The sequence below is a fragment of the Ambystoma mexicanum genome, chromosome 11, assembly GCF_040938575.1.
Source record: "Ambystoma mexicanum isolate Mex_15411 chromosome 11, UKY_AmexF1_1, whole genome shotgun sequence".
In the NCBI taxonomy this organism is placed as follows: Eukaryota; Metazoa; Chordata; class Amphibia; order Caudata; family Ambystomatidae; genus Ambystoma; species Ambystoma mexicanum.
In genome coordinates this window covers 176477516-176498706 of record NC_090934.1, presented here as the reverse complement: position 1 = coordinate 176498706, position 21191 = coordinate 176477516, and the positions used below count along the sequence as shown (strand labels likewise).

Sequence of the window (21191 nt, the reverse complement as noted above, 5' to 3'; positions counted from 1 at the left end):
ACTCTCAGGCACATGCGTTCAGCACAGAGTTGCATGGTGGCAAAGAGATTAACAAATAAGTCCCAAGAACCAAAAATGCAATTGGACAATGTGTGGTGCAGTTACCATTCACATGGGGTACAACAGCATCGCTTACACTACCTTCTTCCCTATTCCACAATACTGCAAGATTGAACACAAAGGGAGGTTTTGTGGTAGTATAATAAACACTTAATTCCTAGAGTGTCATGCACAGCAGATTGCTTGTACAAGGAAGTAGTGCCATATCTATGTAAATCGTAATCGTTTTCACCCCCAGGAAGCAATGGTAGAATGGATGTTGGAGGCAACAAGGTCATTCAATTCTAGCTTGTTTAGCAATGTGTTCTTTCAGCAACAAAGCAGAAATCCAGAAGTAGCTTGTAAAATTAAACCTTATAATTGAGGTGGAAGGCTCATATGGCCAAGATAAGAATTATTTTGATCTACAAGGCAAGACTGCAACAATAGATGGCGATCAGCGGATATCTGGGGCCGAGGATCACAACGATTGTATTATTGCGAAAGCTGTGTTTGCATTACTTTCCATGTGAATGCACTCTCTGATGGACTCTCCTCTCCTTGGAGAAGGCTACATCAAGTCTTGGCCTGTATTCAGTACAGCCTTATGAACGTGCACATTTGACAGGGCTGAAAGGAAAACTGGTTGGTGAATGGTGAATTGGAATGTGGAGGTTTTCAAAAGTAGTAGGGAGGCAGAGTACGGCCAAACACATTTTAATCCAAAGTGTTGCCTTTTAGCCTCTGCCCTGTAGCCTTATATTTGCCTACAAACCAATATCTTTACACCTCCCCCCCCCAACCCCTCACCTATCAGTGATGTTAGTGTCCTCCATTTTTACACTTTCCTACCTTGGGTTTGGACTCTGGTAGGGGAAAACTCTTCAGTCCTACCCTCTCCACCAGTTCCATCTTTTCAGTCCAACCTATTCCACTTTATGCACTACTACCAACCTTTTTTCGCTATCAAACCCGCTGCCTCTACCCTTTCCACGCTCTGCCCTTTGGTCCCACCATCGCCCCCAATCTTGCTCTTCAAATACAGCCTCTTAATCCTCCTACTGCTTAACCTGACCTGTTACACCTTTTCTACACTGCAATCTGACCGACATGTTCCCAGTCTGAAGAACCACTCTTTCCACCACTCTACCATCCATCTCCACCCACTTTTCAAGAATTACCATCTACACCCGATCCACCTTTTAATCAGACCCTATACTGAACAAATCTTCAGGCCACACACCCCGCCCCCTCCTCTTTCCATTGTCACCCAACCTTCGATAATTTTAGAGCCTTTGCTGGCATTACCTTTCAGTATTCTTTGGGGGATTTTAAATACCAGATTATGCCAGCACGAGCATTTAAAGAAACGTACACAAGCACCAAAACAATAATGCAAGCACTCAACTTACTGGCAACTGTACTAGAACATTCTACCTCACATGCTAGCGGCCAGAATGCAATCTATAACGGTAGAATTGCTTAAGGACTACACTTTCGGCCGGTAGGAACAGGTTCTGAAAATCCATGGAGCAAAAAGAAACTATTCATAAATGATTTGATATTAAACCTGTCAATAGACAGATCACTAAAGAGCTGTGCTATTTAGGCCACTTCGATTTACCGCAATCACATTTAAAAGGTAGAACTTCAAGGGTATGACCACATGCAAAGTAATGTTGACTTACCAAGGCCAGTAACCACCATTGCCCCGAGATCCGCCACATAATTTCCTTTCCGAAATGTAGCCACTCTTCCTCCTACACGATCCTAGGTTTCAGGTTCAAATGAAAACGATTTGTGATTCAAATATGAATTACAACATGAAAGAAAAGCATGGAAAAAAGTACAATACCGAGTTTAATACTATTTTGCAAAAAAGAATGACAAGGAATTTGGGGTAAATGATAACACTGAGTGCCGCCATAACAGACCTCTGCCGTAGGATTAATCATTGTTCATTACTCCTATCACAGGGGTAGGTTTTGGTTGAACTATTCATCACAAACAGGAATCGTGCAAGTGAAGGGCACTATGCGGTCATAGACGTGACCTATTTAAGCATTGATTAATAAGCCTGATGGATTTGACTTACCACTGCAATTCGATGGTTTCTAAATGAAAACCGCAAAAAAAAAAAAGTTCCTAGCTAAGCACAATGTAGATGGATTAAATCGCCCTGGCAGTCATAAAAGTTATTCACCAGCACTACTGGCATACTTCTATCATCTATTTTATCTAGCAGTAACGGGTTAAGGTATACTTGCACTTCAAAGATAAGAAGCCTAACCTTGGGTATGGGGACATAGCATCCCCAAGAACTTGTCTTCTGCAGGCACACACCGATCTTCAAAATAAAGGGTCAGAACAGCTGGGTCCTGTGCTCCATCAGGGACCGAGCAACAGCAGGTAGGGGTAGAATGGGACTGTGCTGCATGCAAGGGCCAGAAGAAGCTTTGTGGTTTCTGCCAGACCAAACCCACTGGGAGTTTACTTTTCTTTAAGGTGCTACATCTAACCCCCTCCCTCCCACCAGCCCAGAGTCTGCCGGTCCAGCACCAGCAATCCAGATACCGAAATGAGAAGTCAAATACACCCATCCACCCAAATCGCTCCTTAGTATCTCCAGAATCCACGCTCCCCTGCAGCTCTATGCTCATGGGTGTCGGGAGATTCCAGAATGTTAGAAACCAGACCAGAGATTCCAAAAGTCTAGAAAGTATAGAGGACATTCCTACAGGTCCTCGAGTCACAGCCAGGAGCTGATGACACCAACCAAGTGCTGAGCAGTAGCTCATTGTGGGCATCCATTTTCAGGTCCCGGAGGAGTTTGCAGGGGCAGAGGACACCATGATAGGATAAGAGTTTTACTTTGGCGCGCACGACTTAAACAGATGCAATTATATATTACACATAGGGCGTATCTGACACCCCAGAGGATAGCCAAGTTCAAGAATGCAGGACGACAGGCATGCCCCCAAGTGTGATGAGGAGAACACGGGCATGGTGCATATGTTTTGGTCATGCCCGATAATCGAGCGCTGCTGGGGTGAGGTTGCACGTAAATTAGCAGAAAAGGGTATCAAGATCGTGGTGGATACTGTGTGGGCCTGCCTGTTAGGGGGGGTTCCCTAGGCCACGGAAACTTAGGCATGCAAGCAAACTGAAAGATCTGGCATATGCGCTTGCGAAGAGGAGAATTGCTATGGGGTGGAAGACGTGCCACAAACCACGATTGGAAGTATGGTGGAAAGACCTGCAGAAATGGGCGGAGGCGGAAACAATGGTATGGCTAGAAGCTAGCAGGGGTGGGGGGGGGGGGAGAACTGAGACCCTGATGGCCTGGAAACTACTGATAGCAGAACTATTTGGGTCAATGCACGACCCATTGGATCCCACGGAAAGGAATACCCCCATCACAAGAAGCAGAAACAGACCATTAGTAAAGGTGGGCTCGTAACGGGGGGTGGGTAAAGGGAGGCAGTGAACAAGACTGAAAATGTATCATCGAAATGTTATTGTATATACTGCAATTTGATGTGTATTGTTTGTTTAAATATTCAATAAAAATGCTTTAAAAAAGTTTTACTTCGGCATACATGAAAAATACAGTGGTGGGGGCCCCGAAAGCTTCTTTGGGAAAACAACGACATGCAATCATAGAATTGTGAATATCTGATGAGGATTTAGCATTTATATAGCGCTACGAACCCTCGGGCATCTGAGCGCTGCTTATTATTACCCACAGTGTGTGGTGCTCTGCATCTGTATCCTAACTGGGAATAAAAGCTAACCTGGCATGTTCTGCAAGTCTACTAATCACTGAATTTCACGTTTCCATTATAAAACCAATGAATTATTGTGGAAAAGGCTGAATACACATAAGAGTCAATGTACAACTTACCACACCTTAGAACTATTAGCTCTGTGGCTTTACCACCGTGCGGATGCTAGCATTGGACTAACAGCTGAGTGATAACTGAGATGATACAGCATTGGTGCGAAATACAAACATCTTGCACGAGTGATGATCGTACCCAAACTCCTATTATATGCATAACAAATGCAATACACAAAAAACGTACCTACCCACTATGAAAGCCAAAATCTTCTTTCCGGTCACTAACTGCTCCAAACCCAACCATAATCACTCCCTACTCCTCTTTCCACCACTGGCTGCCTCCTGTGCATTTGAGGTATAGCATTCAAGCCTCATAGCAAAAGAGTGCTGACCAACTTTATGAAAATCGGTTCCACGTCCCTTTACCGACACATTTTTTTCGAAGTAATTTTTCTACAGGCGGAGTGAAACAGTGTGCTGTGTGTGACCCTGACTCTGATCTGCTGCTTTGGATAAGTCTGCCTACCATTTCTGATGCTAAGGGAGGAGCTTACCCCTGAAATACCTCTGCAGAGTTGAGTGAGTTTTCCATGTTCTCGTGGCGGAGTGCCCCCCTTAGCTCCATCTACGAGCTAGCTACGTGTATGAAGGCGACGACAAAAAGCGCCACAAAAATGGAGGAGGCACCCCCGATAACCCGGGCAGTGTCTCTCGCATGTCCTCCCCCCCTCGCTGGAGAAGGGGGAGGTGCCGTGCACAGCGTGGCAAAAGGAGGAAAAGCCCACGAACCTGGCAAGCGCAGCAAAACTAACAAAGCCCGCGAAAGGGCAAACAAAGGGAAGTGGGAGGGGTCTCTCCCTTTATAACGGACGGGATCTGCAAAGGAAAGCAGTATCCAGACTCGTTGCGAGAACTCGCAACCGGGAGTTTCAGGAAGGAGTTTTTTGTTCTACGGCGAGAAGGAGAGGCCAGCAGAAGGAGATTCCCGGGACGCCTAGCAGCTGGGAGCAGCACCACAGCGAGGCGGGAAGCTGCGGAACACTCCTCTGAAGGCAGGCGTGAGCTGAGGAGATCGAGCGGAGCTCATGGGAAGAGGAAGCGCAGCAGCCAACTGACCCGGAACAGCGACGCTGGGCTGATCGAAGGTGACGGCGAGGTCGAGAAGTTGCGGAACACTCCTCTGAAGGCAGGCGTGAGCTGAGGAGATCGAGCGGAGCTCATGGGAAGAGGAAGCGCAGCAGCCAACAGACGAACCGGAACAGCGACGTTGGGCTGATCGAAGGTGAGCGGAGCGAACAGAGCTCGTGGGTGAAGAGGACACGAATCAGCCGGCACGCGGTTTGGAGCGGCGAAGCCTGAGGTCCGTGGGGGGGAGCGGTGCACGTCTGAGAAGGCGCGCAAGGAGGTTCACCTCCTCCATCACAGGGAGTGGTGGGCACTTTAACGGGGACACCTTGCGCTCGTGGGTTATTTAAGGCTCACGGGGATTGCAAGGAAAGGGCACGCCTGCACTTTGGAACAATTGGGCTGCTGCCGCCCAGGGAACCGAACAGGATCTGGGCTAGGGCACCGTGTGCCCGTTGTTTTGTTGTTGCCTCACGGAGGTTGCGGGGAGCCAAGGCACGTTCGAAACTTGGGGCAGTTGGGCTGTTGTCGCCTTGTGAACAGAATAGAAGCAAAAAGAGCACTTGAACGTTTCGCGCTGTAACCGCTTAGGCATTTGAAGCGGTGACTGAAGGGCGGCACGATAGCCAGAGCGCGCGCCTGGGGGAACACGTGTGCACTGGATCTTAACCTCATACAGCAGCAAGCATGGACATGGAAGCATTCATCTCGAAAGCCAATCTGGTTGTGGCCAAACATGGGAGCAATTGGATGGAGTCACTGGTTAGTCAGCCAGAAGAGGAGCAACCGGGTACAATTGAATGTCCGGAGTCACCGCTGATGTTTCAAAACGAGGAGGACATTCAGGAACTTGAAGGAGAAGGACAAGAGGAGGAGCAAGAGGAGCCATCCAGGAAGAGGAAGCGAGTGATGACTCAAAGGGCTTTGGCAAGCAAGGAACAGGCAGCCAGGAACAAGAAAGCCAAAGTGACTGGGGCAAAAAACAAGGGAAGGACACGAGGTTGTGGCCGTACCGGCACCTGAACCTGTGGAAGCACCAAGGAAGCAGGGAACACCCAGCAGGCCTGCAACCAGACCGGTGGCTGCGAGGGAAAAGGGTCCCACGTCCATGGGGGCGGTAAAAGGTATGGTGATGCAATGTATGCAGGCCTGGGGGAGTGGGGCTAATGGTCAAGTGTTAAGCAGGAACGCCAATGCGTTTAACCAATTGGGAAATGGGGCAGCGGTATTACAGCAGAATGGTGTGGCAACAGGGTCGGGGCTGGGAGCCCGGGGGGGTACCAGCAACTAAGCAACCCTTGTAACGGGGGGGGTTCTGGGGCCAGGGAACCAAGGGCGGGGAGTCTGGCCAACACATGCGTGTCCCTCTACCATGGGAGTGCCAGTGTCAGGGAGCCAATGACTGGCCTTGTGGTCAATGCCAACGGCGGTGAATCCGGGAACACAGCAGCCAAGTAGTCAAGGGGGCGGCGTGGTAGTGCATAACAGTACTGGAGACCCCAATGCCACGCAGGTTGCGCAGGTACAACAGCCCATATCACCAACGGGCACGGTTACAGTGGTCGGAAGGGTCCCGGGGATTCAGCCAGGTTTAGCTGCAGGGGGGGCAGTACAGCCCGCCACATGGTGGGGACAGGGTATGGCTAACACGGGGTTACCTTCAGGGTCTAGTCCTAGTCCAATGGTCAACCAGGATGGAATGTGGGGGACAATGACACAATATGGAAGGGTTATGCCAGGGTTTGCACCAGTTAGGGTGGCGGTTAATTCCTTATCTTGGCACATACCATTGTCAATCAAGGAAAGGTTATGGAAGAAGGAATTAATTGAAATTTTGGAACTGGTGGGGATGGAGCCTCTAGGGGACGGGCTAAAGGAACTGTCAGAAAAAGAAAGGGAGAAGCGGGACAAAGAAACACCCAAGACAGAGGCTACCATGCACAATTGGTTGAAAGCGTTTTTTGTATACACTTCAATAATGTTGGAAAAATACCCTCAGGATGCCTTAGCAATGCTAGCCTATGGTCATTACATTCAAGATATCTACTTAAAAAGTGGGGGTGAAGGGTGGCTGCAGTATGATCGGGCATTACGGCTAAAGATGCAAGTATGGCCGGCCATGTCTTGGGATGAAATGGATGTGGGTGGTATTGTGGACAAACTGGTACTCACAGGAGAAGGGAGCGAGAAAGCCGCGGTTGAAAAGCCCCAAGCTTGGAGGGACAGGGGGGTGGGTGGGGTCCAATCGGCACAGGAGGGCGTCTTTTCGTGGGCACTCCTCCTGGAACAGCAGAAGCAGCTACCAGGGGGAGCAAGCAGAATGCTGGAGGGTCAATTCAGAAGAAGGCTGCCCGTTTGGTAAAGTTTAGGCATCCCCGGGGAAGCTATGGCAAAGACCGCAGCACCATCTCCAGCGAGTGGAAACGCAGGAGCAGCCCGAAAGGGAAAGAAAAGGTCAAAAAAGAATGGGGGGGGGGAGATGTAGTTTTGAACTAGCCCTGAAAAGGAAATGTAAAAATTTGATTAAAATCAGGTAACCAACCCCGATCAATTTGCAAGCAATAACTCAGTGATTAAATGTCTATCATAACTTGAGTGATGCCAGAATGTTGTGGGAAGGTTTCAGATGGGGGTTCAAGATCCCATGCGCAGAGGTAAAAAAGGGCGGGGAGGCGCGCAACCTGCGCTCCGCTTTGGGGATGCCTGAAGTGGTTGCGCAGAAGGTGGCCAAAGAGGTGCTCTTGGGCAGGGTGGCGGGACCTTTCAGGCAACCACCAATGCCAAACTTGGTGATCTCACCACTGGGCTTGGTGCCCAAGAAAGAGGGCCAGTACCGCTTGATCTATCATCTCTCCTTTCCCGAGGGGGATTCAGTCAATGACGGGATTAGTGAGGAAAGGGCCAGGGTGCAGTATACTTCCTTTGAGGATGCTGTAGAGATGGTTAAAGCGGCGGGGAAGGGAGCCCTTATGGGAAAGTCTGACATTGAGTCAGCCTTTCGGCTACTACCCATTCTTGCGGAAAGCCACTACTTGTTGGGTTTTAAGGTGGGGAATCTTTACTACTATGACAGGTGTCTACCAATGGGCTACGCCATCTCCTGTGCCTATTTTGAAACATTTAGCTCTTTTCTGGAGTTCACAGTGAAGCGGGACTACCCAACAGGGTCGATGGTGTATTACCTCGACGATTTCTTATTTATCGGGGAAGAGGGGTCTGCAGAGTGTAAAAACCTTATGGGCTCGTTTGTGAGGTTGATGGAGGAAATGGGGGTCCCACTGGCAAAAGAGAAAACGGTGGGCTCAGTCACTTGCCTTACCTTTCTGGGAATTGAGATGGATTCTGTAAAAGGGGAATGCAGGTTACCACAGGACAAAGTGGTGAAACTGAAGGGGATTATCAAGGAGCTGAGGGGGAAGAAGGCGGCGACCCTGAGGGAGCTCCAGGTCCTAGCAGGCTCCCTTAACTTTGCAGGGAAAGTCATCCCGGTGGGCAAGAGTTTCGCCAGGAGCGTGGAGCTGAAAGTAGTAGGTTTGCAGCACGCAAATCAGCATGTTAGGCTCGAGGCTGAGGTCCAGGGGGACCTTACATGTGGGACTCTTTTTTTGGATAACTTTAATGGGGTGTTAATATGGCGTAACACAGATGACGGTGAGGGCAGGCGTAAATTGTTTACGGACTCATCAGGAGCATGGGGATTCGGGGCAATTCTGGACAACAAGTGTTGTGGGGTGGCATGGCCAAAGGAATGGCAGAAGAAAGGTATCACCAAGGACCTCACGCTCTTGGAGCTCTTCCCCATTGTGGTAGCCTTTAAGCTTTGGGGGGGAACAATTGGCTAACAGTAGAATCATGCTCTGGTCAGACAACTTAGCGGTGGTCCAAATCATTAACCAAGGTTCCGCCAGGGGCAGTAGGCTTTTGCGGCTTTTAAGGTAGCTGCAGCGATGCATGTTGGCACAAAACAGAGGTGCGAGCCAGGCACATTCCCGGGGTTTTGAACACAGCGGCTGATGCTCTCTCTCATTTGCAGTGGGGGAAATTTCGAGAGAGTTGCCCTGGAGCGGAGAAGGTGATGTCCCCGTTCAAGGCTCAGTGGTGGGAAATGATTGGGGTAATCTGAGTACCCTCATCCAGACGGCTCTCGCACCTGGCACTACAAGATGATATAAGGCTTGCTGGGAACGGTACCTGAATTTCAAACGAGAGGTACTGGGGAGAGATCAACAAGAATCGCCAGTAAGGGCCTTTGTTGGCTGGGGCTGGCGCGAGGGGAGATCCAGGTCTTGGATGGCTCACCATCTCGCGGCCATCGCCCACTTCTGCAAACTCAACGGGGAGAGTGACCCTACTAAGGAGCATTATATTTGTATGGCGATGAAAGGATGGGCTAAGCAAGGGACATCTAAAGGGGATGAAAGGAGGCCCATAGACTTGATCAAGCTACAGAAGGTGGTGGTGTATCTGGGTCAAGCTTGCCATGGGGATTATGAAGCAGCATTATTCAGAGCTGCCTTTACCTTAGCCTTCTTTGGGGCATTCAGGGTGGGGGAGCTGGTACCAGAGAACAGAGGGGTGAAGGGGACAAGGTTTTTACAGATTCAGGATGTACAATGTACAGAGCAGCAGGTGACTATGGCTGAAAAGCTCAAAGACTGACCAAGAAGGCAAGGGGTGCACGATATCATTGCAGCTCATTCCAGGGAGCGTGATATCCCCAGTCAAAGCAGTATTGGGTTGTCTCATACAAGACCCCCTTCGGCCAAAGAAGCCCCACTACTCATCCACCAGGATGGCTCAGCCCTAAGTCGCTTTCAATTTAAGAGAGTGATGGAGTTGGCGTTAGAAGGAATCGGGGAGACAGTAGGGGTCTTTGGGACACATTCGTTTCGGACAGGAGCTGCCACCTCAGCGGCAGCAATGGGCATGGGTGAAGTGGCAATCAAACAGATTGGGAGGTGGAGAGCTGGCTGTTTCAGAAGATATATTAGACCTGAAAAAATTTGAGGTTTCAGTGTTTTTCTCCTACTTTTTCACCAGTGCCTGCCCGGAGAAGGAGGAGATCTCTATGGATGGTAGGACACTCGTGTCTAGAGCAGGGGCACGCTGGACAGAGAAGCAAGAGAAACTGACGGCAGGCGAATTCAGGATAGGTTGGCACGGGGCGCCAGGGATGAAATGGGCTCATTTGCACAGGCAAATGCACAATCTACTGAGAAACAAAGAAAAACCAGACATATTGGTTATCCATTTAGGGGGCAATGATCTCAACCCTGGGGAGAGGGGCTTTGATGCGTGAAATAATGTCTTCACTACAGAAGCTGGCGGCGCAGTTAGGAGAAACAGAAATTGTCTGGTCGGAAATCATTCCGAGGCCGGAATGGCGAGGGGCAGAGAAACACGCAGCAGTGGAAAGATCCAGGAGAAAACTGAACTGTGCAATGGCAAAGTTCTGCAAAGGCAGGGGCTTTGGGCAGATTAGGCCTGATCAACCTGAAATCCCCAGAGTACTTCCACAAGGATGGGGTACATTTGGCCCTGCTGGGCATGGAGCTGTTCTTTTGGAACATCTGCACGAAACTACTGGAGCTATAGGGGGAAGGGGGAACCACGGTGGGCAGTAACCCACTCGTGGTGTGGCGGTGTTTGGCCGGACAAACATGTGAGACTCCGGAGGAGCCAGGAGAAAGCAGGAAGGGTCTTCACTCTTCTTAGACCCAGCACCCCTTGGGAGCCTAAGCAGCAGGGGCGTTGGGAACAACTAAGGCTCAGCTTCCCCAAGGAAAAGGCACTCTCCCCGCCCAGGAGCACCTGCAGGGGCAGGGGAGGCTCGGACGCAAAGGTTGGGAGAGTTGGGCCTACTCGCAACACTTGGGGAAGGAAAGGGGGAAGCCGTCATTCTTTGGACACGGAGCAGTCGCCGCATCTTATGAGTCATGTTCCACAAATGTGTGCAGTGTTATTTTGGTTTGGTTTTGTGGAATAAATCTGCGGCTCTTTATGCCAAAAACAAATAGGTCTCAGCTTACACTTTTCGGGGGGAAAAGGTAATGAGTGTGGGGTATGTTGGTTACCAATGGACAGATGCCAGGGTTATCATCTCGCACAGGGTACAGGTCACGCTCGAAGCGCGTCCGTTAAGGCCCCTGTTGGGCGTCTGCCCAAAACTGACATGGAGCAACTGGGGGCACGAACGCGAAAGCTGCGTAGCCAAAAAACCCCGATGTCAGAGAGGTCTGCTGTCCGCTACAGTACACAGCAGGTGAGTGATACAAATGTAGCAGTATCAGTACTGCATCGGTCTGCATCTAAGTGGAACTCTGCTGATTTTCGCATGAATGAGGGGGCCGCTATGGACGTGACTAATAGTGAAATATAGGAGATGTCGCCGACAAAAAAAACACCACAGTACTTTTGTTATTGGAACTTGAGTGTGCAGCTACACACAGAACAACAAGGGAATTTTAGGAAAACAGGATGACGAGCCAGAGTCAGTAACCGAGACAGTGAGAGGTAACATACATGAAGTGAGAGGTGACACAGAACTTGCAATGCCCACTACAGCTGACAGCTTGAGAATACAAGCAGTGTTAACACCAACATCAACATCAAGATCCCAATTAACGAACGCCTGTGAATTCCGGGCGCTTTCTATGCGTAAACGAGAACCTTTTCGCCCCGAGTGGCCATGGCAGTCATACAAGAGAAGAGTGAACAGGATTTTGTGGAAGATGAGTCAATCCGAGAAAACAAACTAACTGTAGCAAACGCTGCCCTGGACGGGAATGCCTCAAGTATTGGAGATACACAGAGTTTCAAAGGACTGTGGAAAGAGTTAATGCAAATCTTGAAGAGAGATTAGCAGCCTAATACGTTCTCTAATGTTTCTAACGAAACATTAGAGAACGTATTTGCGAACAATCCCTTTGCTGATCCTTTGAAGAAAACGGTTCAATTATGATAAGCAGTTCGTATCTGCCCCAGCGGCAGACGCTGTACAATCTCCCCATTGTTTGACCTTAAATTTACAGGATGAATTCACAGGGCAAATGCGAGGGGCGGAAACTTCTAGGGCAGATTTGCTGCATGAGGCAGACTCACAAAATTGTGAGTCAATTAACTCGAATGCGCAGCGCTCGCCAATATTCTCGTCTCTATCAGATCCGGCGCCGGCGATTCAAAATTTGGCCCAAAGTGAGCTGACTTGGGACTCCAAATACACAATAATGTGATGGCTGCCCCAACAATATCTTTTGCGCCATTCTTAAAAAGGTATGAAATCATCCATACCACCATGAAGGACCAGGAAACATTAATGGCAATGGTACAAGCAAGGCTCGTACCCTTGGAAGCATTCACGTTGAACGTACAATCTAGATTAAATTGAGAGGCAGAAATATCAGCCCTGTGGCAAATCAAATTAGTTATCTGGCTCAGAGTGAACACGCTGATAGAAACAACAGACACGGATGTTATGAATCTTAATGTGGAACATGACAAAACTCCTAGCAATCTTGTAAGTAACACACAGAAGATTGGTAAGAATGAAGTTAAAGGCATCCACCAGGGAATCACGCAAAATAATGCAGAAACACAGAAAAGGAGCAAATACCATCTCACCAAACATACAAAAATAAGCAAATGTAAAGATAGTGGCATGGAGGAACAAACGGCCTAAATTAGATAATGTTCAAGATACAAATGAAGTAATCAAGTGGAACAACAGGAGAAGTGGACAACACAGATGACCAGTTTGAAACGGACCTGAGGGACAGCCCCAGATGAAATAAGGAGAACACTGAAGAAAATGACAAATGTAATATCAGTCCCAACAGAGCGTCGCGCCCCATGTTTGAAATATTTAACAAAGCTTACAGATGTGGCCACAAGGGAAGCTCGCCCCATCAGAAAGAAAAGGAAAGTGTGCCAAGTAGAATGATATAAAAAATTCTTCTATGAAGTCGGAAAGTAAAATGAAATGGCTCAAGAGCCCATTTGTGAAACTTACCTACACCACCGCTTGTGTGCAATTCAAGTGAAAAGAGAAATAAAAAAAAAAGGGAGGATATTGATTAAAAAAACCACAAAAAAAACGATTGGAACGGTGTCAGCAGTGGCAATCAAAACAAAATTATCAACAAGGCCCATGAGACAGAAACAAACTTTTCGCCTGAAATCATTTGTGAAATTATCATCAATTGTGAGGAATATGATCCTCTAGAAGATCTATCGGAATTTTTAGAAGAGAATGAAGAGCTGCAGGCTGCAAGTTGGCGAGAGGTCACGCATACTCCAGTTACTCAGACCATTGCGGATTCTCCGAAATATGCCAGATTCTCTGAAACATGCGGTGCTAAAATCATGCAAAAGGGCTGAATAGACGCTGATAAAGAGGAAATATCATTGCATACGTGACAAATCTCCAGATTTCATGACATCAGAAAAAACAACAGGCATAACATAACAGATTGAAGGACAATAATTGGGACAAAAGAGTTAACAAAAGGAGTGCCAATACAATTAATCCTACTAAACCAACTAACAACGCTCAGCATCAAAGACCTGCATCTAGAGGCACAAATAGGAAATGTCCTGGAAATGGTTCATGTAAGGTACATTTAGAAAACCTCTTAACTGAAAAAACAAAGTGAAACTTAATAAAAGGAATGTCATGCAGCAGTGCCACTGCGTACCAGCTCTAAGAGTGATCTCTCCAGAGGACATTGCAATAATTGAAAATATGCAAACATCTAGGCTTGACTGGATTTGTTTACACCTAAAGTCAAGTTCAAATCAAAAGGTGCTACTGAACGCTAAAGCAGCCTTGTTACCATTTGTCTTAGAGCTAAGAGATCATAATACATGCACAGAGAGCAAGTATAATAACAAACAAAATGCCACCAGAAGTGAAAACAGACAAGTGAGCAAAGCCCTGCAAGAGATATACCCCGATGGGCCACTTACCGTCACATTTGAAAATACAGTGAGGCAGGACAATCAAGTGGAAAGGAATCATGTCCCAAGAATCAGCAGGGATAAAGACGAGAACTTGACTTGGACATCAAGAGTATTGGCTTCCAAGAAAAAGGTGTGCAAAAAGAAAGAGGAAAAATACAAGAGGTACCCTCCTATCATGGAACAACAGAGGATTTAAACACTTTAGTCAAAACCTAGGGGAATTGAATGACCACCTGGTAATATGTTTACAAGAAATATGGCTTTGCGAGTTACCAGCAAGAGATTGATTTGCAATCTTCCTAAATCCTGCATTAAAGTGCCCATGAGGAAGACCATTTGCAGGGCTAATAACTCTAATCAAGATTGGTGCAGGGGTTACAATTATAAAAAATATAAACCCTGATCCATTTCTGCAACTCACTATCATCCAACATGAGCAAAGTGATTAAGAATACCCAGAAACTACAGTGATTCCAAATATATATTGGAACCCAATAATGATTGATAAATACATTTATCAATGAAGTAAATAAGCAACTCGACAGTTGCTATAGTGAACAACATAAATCCTTGTGTTCATTATGTGGAGACATGAATATGAGATGCTTGGACAAAAAAAAGGTAACCCTATTAACTTTGTTACACATATATCACAGCAGCACAAGATCAAAGTTTGAGAAGGGACACACAACCGACAACGGAACTGTTACATGTTAAATGGCCATTCCTCCTTTTGAAATATACAGTGAGCTAAACTTGATGGCTGCAAACTCTCACAGTGGGTAAAACCACAGAACAGGTTATCATGCCATGTTCTTTCAAGAGAGGGGCGCCTGCTACCTTTTTTGCAATTTTAGAAAGGGCCATGTACTGGTCAACACGCTGCATTGCATGGAGCCAAAGCAGAAACTGGCCACATAAATATACATCGACCCACCCCAGGCCTGAGATTCCGGGGCCAAGCAAAATGGCATCTACATCAGAGGACTTGGCAGCAACCAAAAAGGACGTGGCGGCCCTGATAGAAGAGATGAGGAACATGATGGCAGATATCGGAGGTAAGTTGGACAAGATCACCCAGAGGATGGATAAGATGGAGGAGCGGCTGTAGGAAGTTGAAAACAATCAAACCTCCTTTAACACCCTAGAGACACAAATGGACATACGGATATCGGAAATGAAAAGTTGGGAGGAAGAATTTCAAATGAAGATGGACGATCTGGAAAACAGCGAAAGGCAGAATAACCTTAGGCTCTTCAGAATCCCAGATAGAGAGGGGGAGTCGGAGCAAGAGCTGAAAAGAACACTTCATGCGGTTATGAAGTTGTTTTTTGAAGACAACACCATTGAGGTGGCTAAGAATGAGAGGATACACCAAGCCGGGTGAACAACGGGGGACCCCATGTCAGTTCTTTATAGCCGGTTCCATAATTACGCAGACAAAATGAAAATCTTACAGCAAAACAGAAAGGCTTGATCACATATGGCTTGTCCAGAGTTACAATCTTCCTGGATTTTTCCTCATTGACCCTGGCAAGGAAAGGATGTATGTGCCCCTGACAAAGTGACTATAGGAAAAGGGAGTGCGGTACAGATGGGGGGTCCCGTTCTCTCATATTTGAACTGGGTGATCAGGCTGAAGACAGAGGGAGACATACGTTGAGACATGAACGAGTTGCTGGGTGGAGCTGACGGAGAGAAGATGCAGGGTGAAAGATTGGATGATGACAGACAGTGGCGTAGCAAAGGGCCGAGAAGGAGGTGCATGCCGGGATCCAGGAAGTACAGGAAACTAAATGCATCGCCTGTGGTAGACACCCGACGCACACTGTTAATACAATATTTTTTTTTATTTTGTTTGTATATAATTGTATTACAATTTTTACAAATTCTGTCCAAATTTTTATATCCTTGTTTCCTGTTTTCCTTTGGGACTGTCCTGGAATTTTCTGTTCAATGGGATGTTTGAAAGCTCTCTGTTATTTCTTTTTCGTCCAGCTTCAATTTTTCCAAGAAGGTCGCTGTGGCCACCGTCAAAGATGCGGAATTGCCGCACATTAGCATATTCCACCAGGTTTCTTCGTTTGCCGTTTGATACCGATCTTTGAGTGGTTTGAGATGGATAGTTCGCATGGTTGACGTTCCTGCGCAGTGAAGAAGAAGATGGCGTAGTGTTTCGGTTTCCCTCTGCTCACAATATCTACAGTTTTTGGTTGTCGACTGTTTTCTTCGAAAGAGAATCTCATTGGTTTTCAATATGTTTAGCCTTGCTCTCAAGAAAGTTGTTCTCAGTCGTTTGTCTGGGAACTTTTTTTTTTTAGGTAATTTCTGACTTCATCTACTTTTTGGGTGTTCATAGTGTAATGTGTTGTGATTGTGAGTTCTTCTGTCTTATCTAAAGTCTCAATCCAGTCTTGTATTTTCAGTTTTTTCTTTACTTTTCCCGGGATCCGTTCTATTCCCCATTCAGAACATCCAATTTTTTCCGCTTGTTCCAATAGTCTGCTGTACCAACTTGATAGCATTGGGTTTGTTTCACTCTTCATCTCCAGTATTTTAGGACGCGGCTGCCTTATGATTTTACCCAGGAATAGGAGACTGTTTCTTGTTACCAAAGATTCCAATGATTGGAGACTCAGTTCGCATCGAATGATTGTCGCAGAAGTGGAATTTGGAAGATGTAGTACTCTCCGCCAAAATATACCTTCTAATTTAGCCTACAATGACTTTGGCAGGTATAGCATGGCCTCGGCTCCATAGGTCAAAGTTGGACCTACCTTTGCTCTATAGAAGTTTATTAATGGGAGGATTGAAAATTTCCCAAATTTTCTGTCCAAGGATATTGCCTGAGCTGCTAGCATTTTAGTTTTACCCCTAAGTAGGTACAGCTTTTCACTATTTCTAGTGGCTCCGAGTTTGCGAACCATTTCTTTTTTTTTTTGTTCTCGCTGGTTTTTCTAAGATCAGGATTTTTGTTTTAGATGTATTAAGTTCCAAGTCATTTTTAGTCAGGTAGGCTGTGAGGCTGTCTATTTGTCTCTGTAGACCAATTGCTTTTTGATCTAGCAATAAGATGTCGTCTGCATACAGCAATCTTGTCACTTTTGAGTCGCCTATTTGAGGAGGAAATGATCTGGTGTCATTTTCGGGATCTGCAATGTCCGCCATGTAGGCCTTATATAGTGCCGGTGCCAGGGGGCAGCCTTGTTTCACCCCTCTGTTTTTATATTTTCCGACAACAAGCCTGCTTCATTGAGTCGAATTTTGATCGATGTTCCACTATATAGCGCTTTCACTTGAGCGAGAATGGCTGATGGACATTTTTGTTTCTCCAGTTTTTTCCATAGTTTTTTTCTGTTCACACGATCAAAAGCTTGCACCAGATCAATTGAAGCAATGAATATTGGTGGTTGCCCCTCGAAGACCTTTGATTTTAGTATGCTGGTCAGCATAATATTTACCGACGTTCCTAGGTTCTTCTCGAATCCTGATTGAAAGGGGTCAGTTGTTTTTGCCTCTTTTTGCCATATCTGAAGTTCGTCCAACAACAATGATCCGTAAAGTTTGCCGAGTACATCTAGAAGTGCAATTGGCCTGTAGTTTCTCGGATCGTCTCTTGGGCCCTTTTTGTAAATTGGGACGATGTTTGCAGTCTTCCATGTCTCCGGAATAGTTCTCGAAATCCTAGATCTCCTAAAGATTTCTGCTATTAATGGAGCCCAATTTTCAGCATCCTGCTTCAGAATGGCGTTGGAGATGCCGTCCGGTCCGGGGGCCCAGGAGTTGTTCAGCTTCTTAATCTTAGACAAAATGTCCTTCTCTGAGCATACTATCCAGTTGACCTCTTCTTGGATAATCGATGTTACTTCTCCTGGAGTGGGGTCATTGTATAGGTCAGTGAAATGGTCACTCCATTTTTCTTCTGCGACACTGTTTGTAATTCTTGTGTCCATGGGCGAGATTTTATGTTTTACGATTGTCCAAAAATCTCTTGAATTCCTTTTACAAACTGCTCTCAACATGTTCTCTGCGTCCATCTGGTATAATTTCCATCGTGTCGCTTGTAGCCAGGATTTATACAATTTTTTCGTTTTAGATGCCAGGTCTACATTTGTTTGTGTTGGATTTGTTCGTGCAAGACGAATCGCCTTTCTTAGATTTGATTTCTTTGCTCTCAATTCCTCATTGTGAGTATGTAAATGAGTTTTATCATCTACTCTTTTACGTCGTGGATGGAGATAAGGGATCAAGAGAGGCGTGTAATCCAAGTTTGCTTTCAATGTATTTAAGGTCGTTTGTCCGTTATAGGCTGCCGTGATGGAAGTTATGCCTTCTGTTGTAATTTTCAATCGGTTTCCTTGTTGGTTTAGTTCCAGATTTTTCAACATCGTCACCGGCACCTTTTTTTTTGCTGGCCATGTTACGGTTAGTAAATTATGGTCACTGGCCGTAGTCTTCACTACCTTGAAGCTTGTGGTTAGGAGATATAATTCTTTAGAGGCAAAGATGTAGTCAATTGTACTTCTTTTACCCGCACTTTCCCATGTTGGAATTCTGGATTTGGCTGAATCAAGGGAGTTTAAATTGTACAAATCCCTCGAGTCCATCAGTTTGACCCATGCTGCACCTCTCGTTGTTGATTGAGTGTTGCTCGTGTTGTGCGTTGGTCTTTCTTTCTCCGATACCGGGCAAGAGGCGTTTAAATCGCCACATATCAAGATGTGGTCCATGTCATACATCTCTGTTGTATCTGTAAGGATTTTTTCCACCTTATTTAGAAAGTTTTTTGTCTTTGTTATTGACGGATTCCAGTAGATGTTTAGTACCAGGATAAGCTCCTGCCTTGGTTTGTTTTTTTGCCGGGGGTCCTCTTTATTCCATTCCAGCAATGTCGCCTGAATTGTCAGAGATGATATCAGGTTATGAACTATTCTAAGCGCTCTGCCAGTTTTTACAGCTGTCAACAAGCCTGAGGTAGGACGTCCTTGTGTTCCTTTTTGTGCCGGCGAGAGTGATACTTCAAAACCATCCAGGCTCGGTTGAGATAATAACCAGGTCTCCTGCAAAGTTATAAGGTCAAAAAGGCCAAGGTTGACATCTCCTGAATGAGTCAGGTGAATGTGGCCTCTTGTGTTCCAGGAGCCAAGAATGATGTTTTGATCCGGTTCTTTGCCCTCGTGTAGCTCCTTTAACGTCTCTCCCACGAAATTGTCAGATTGACGATTTGATTGCTATTTCCTCACATATTTTGTTAGTGCTGTAGAAATCCATGCCCATTTATTGGTGTTTTTTTCTATTTCTTGCGTCTGGATCTGTGTTGATGTGTTTCTACATGTGATACGTTTATCTTTTTCTCTGCCGGACTGTGTCAGAAACGGCCCTTTCGGGTATTTTGGGGGTAGTCTTTGTGATTTCTTATCATTTTGTATCCGGTTGTCTTGGGCTGAAGAATTTTCTTTGATCTTGTCTCTTTCTTTGTCCTTTTTCTTTCTTAAGTCACTTAGATCTAATGTTTCTCGTGGTTTTCGACGTTCATCTTCTTCCTTTTGCTCTTCTCTTTCCGGTGTATAGTTGTGTTTTCTCTTTGTTCTTGTTCGTCTTTCAGTTGTCTTCCATGTTTCTTTTGCGTTTGTCACGTGTTTACATTTTTCTTTTGTGTCATACTCATCCTCTCTTCTGTGCCCTCTTTCTTCTGCAGTTGTTTCTCTTAAGGTATACCCTCTTTTGGCTAAATCTCCTGCCACAGACAACAGCAGTTTCTTCACTGTATGAGATGTAATGTGGAGGAAGATACTGTCCGTTCTAGTTTTATGTGCGAATTCCACTGTGTTTAGGTCGACACTTTTGATTTGATCTCCATTCTGTACTTTTTGTAGTAATCTCATGGTTGCTCTCCTGTTTAATAAAAGTTTTTCTCCCTTTTTGTCACTTTTTTCTAGTTTCAAGGTACGTGATGAATTGCTCTTGTGAGTGAAAATTGTTGATGTCCGGGTGGGATTAGACTGTGTAAGGTGATCCGAAGGTCTTCTGTTTGATCTCTTATTTCTTTCTGAGTGTCTCTCACTTGAGCTCGTTTTTTCTCTTTTATTTCGATTTTCTGGTGTTTTTGTCCTTTTTCTATATGGAGAAGTTTCTGGTTTGTATTGTCGAGCATTTTTGTTATATTGAAAGTGTTGTTTGTGGCGTATTCCGCTATTCGGCGTGTATCCGGCCCATTCTCTCACGTGCTTTTCCTTTGTGTTCTGTGCAGGGCCATCCCTGACTTTTTCGTGTTCAATTTTGTTTATCTTTGTGTTGGCCACTCGGAACAACGTTTTCCTTTCTGGGGTTATCCGACTTCTTCTGTAGCTTAAGTCATCTGTTTTATTTATTTCTTTTCCAGGTGCTTTTGATTGTATCTGCTTGTGATTGACCCTTTGTTCTGTTATTGGTAAGGTATCTTCCATAAATGACACCTTTCTTTTTTTTTAATTGGACGAGGAATTTCTGACTGAGTTTTCAATCGAATATGTACTCAGGTCCAACAGGTTTGACGAGCTCTCCTCCACCCGTTTGTGATTTGCTTTCATGTTTGTCTCTTGTAATTCACTTTCTACACTTTTGGTTTTTTGGGATATCCCAGCTATCCATTTGGAAATACTCAAATTTGCATTTTTTTCTGTGTTTTGTTTCTCCTGTACTTTTGACCCTGTAGTGCTCAGTTTATCTTTTTGACTTGAACTGATTTTTGAGATCTTCTGTTTCTGGGATTGAGGGTTATTTTCATTTTGATCCCTCGTTTGCTGAGTTTCTTTGTGTCCCACTTTTAGTTTTTTTTCCATTTTCTTTAAGTTCGTGTCGTTTTCCTTAGTTGGTGTCAGATCACAATTGGTATCTGCTGAGGTTTCTATTAGTTCCTCTTCGTAACTATTTTGTCTGGTCTCCCTCTGGTCAGTTTGGGAATAAGAGGATACTGCTTTTTTTTTAAACTGGAACACCTCAATTTTATCCGTCATAGTGCCTTGTTCCTTTGTGGATGACGAGGGTATGGCGGTGGTCATGAAAGGAGCTAATGTTGGCAGGGGGTGCTGGGGGGCTTCTGTTGGTTTTAGGTCTTTTAGGGTGGTAGAGGGGTTGTGCGGTACCCACAGGGACTGGGGGTAGACCTAAGAGATATGGCCCAGTAAAAGATGAGGAAGGAGGGGGCTCAGTGGCAATGATGATTAAAGGACGGACGGGAGGGAAACGG

General features: G+C 45.8%; 1 protein-coding gene across 2 annotated transcripts in view; it reads right to left on the bottom strand.

The window, feature by feature from the left end:
* Nucleotides 1–21191, bottom strand: part of KDM1A (lysine demethylase 1A) — a 1518024-nt gene that overhangs the window by 1206489 nt on the left and 290344 nt on the right. For both annotated transcript variants that reach the window (XM_069622738.1, XM_069622739.1), the window contains exon 7: nucleotides 1728–1809. In XM_069622738.1, the coding sequence (XP_069478839.1) occupies nucleotides 1728–1809 (82 nt within the window). The remainder of the gene's footprint in view (nucleotides 1–1727; nucleotides 1810–21191) is intronic.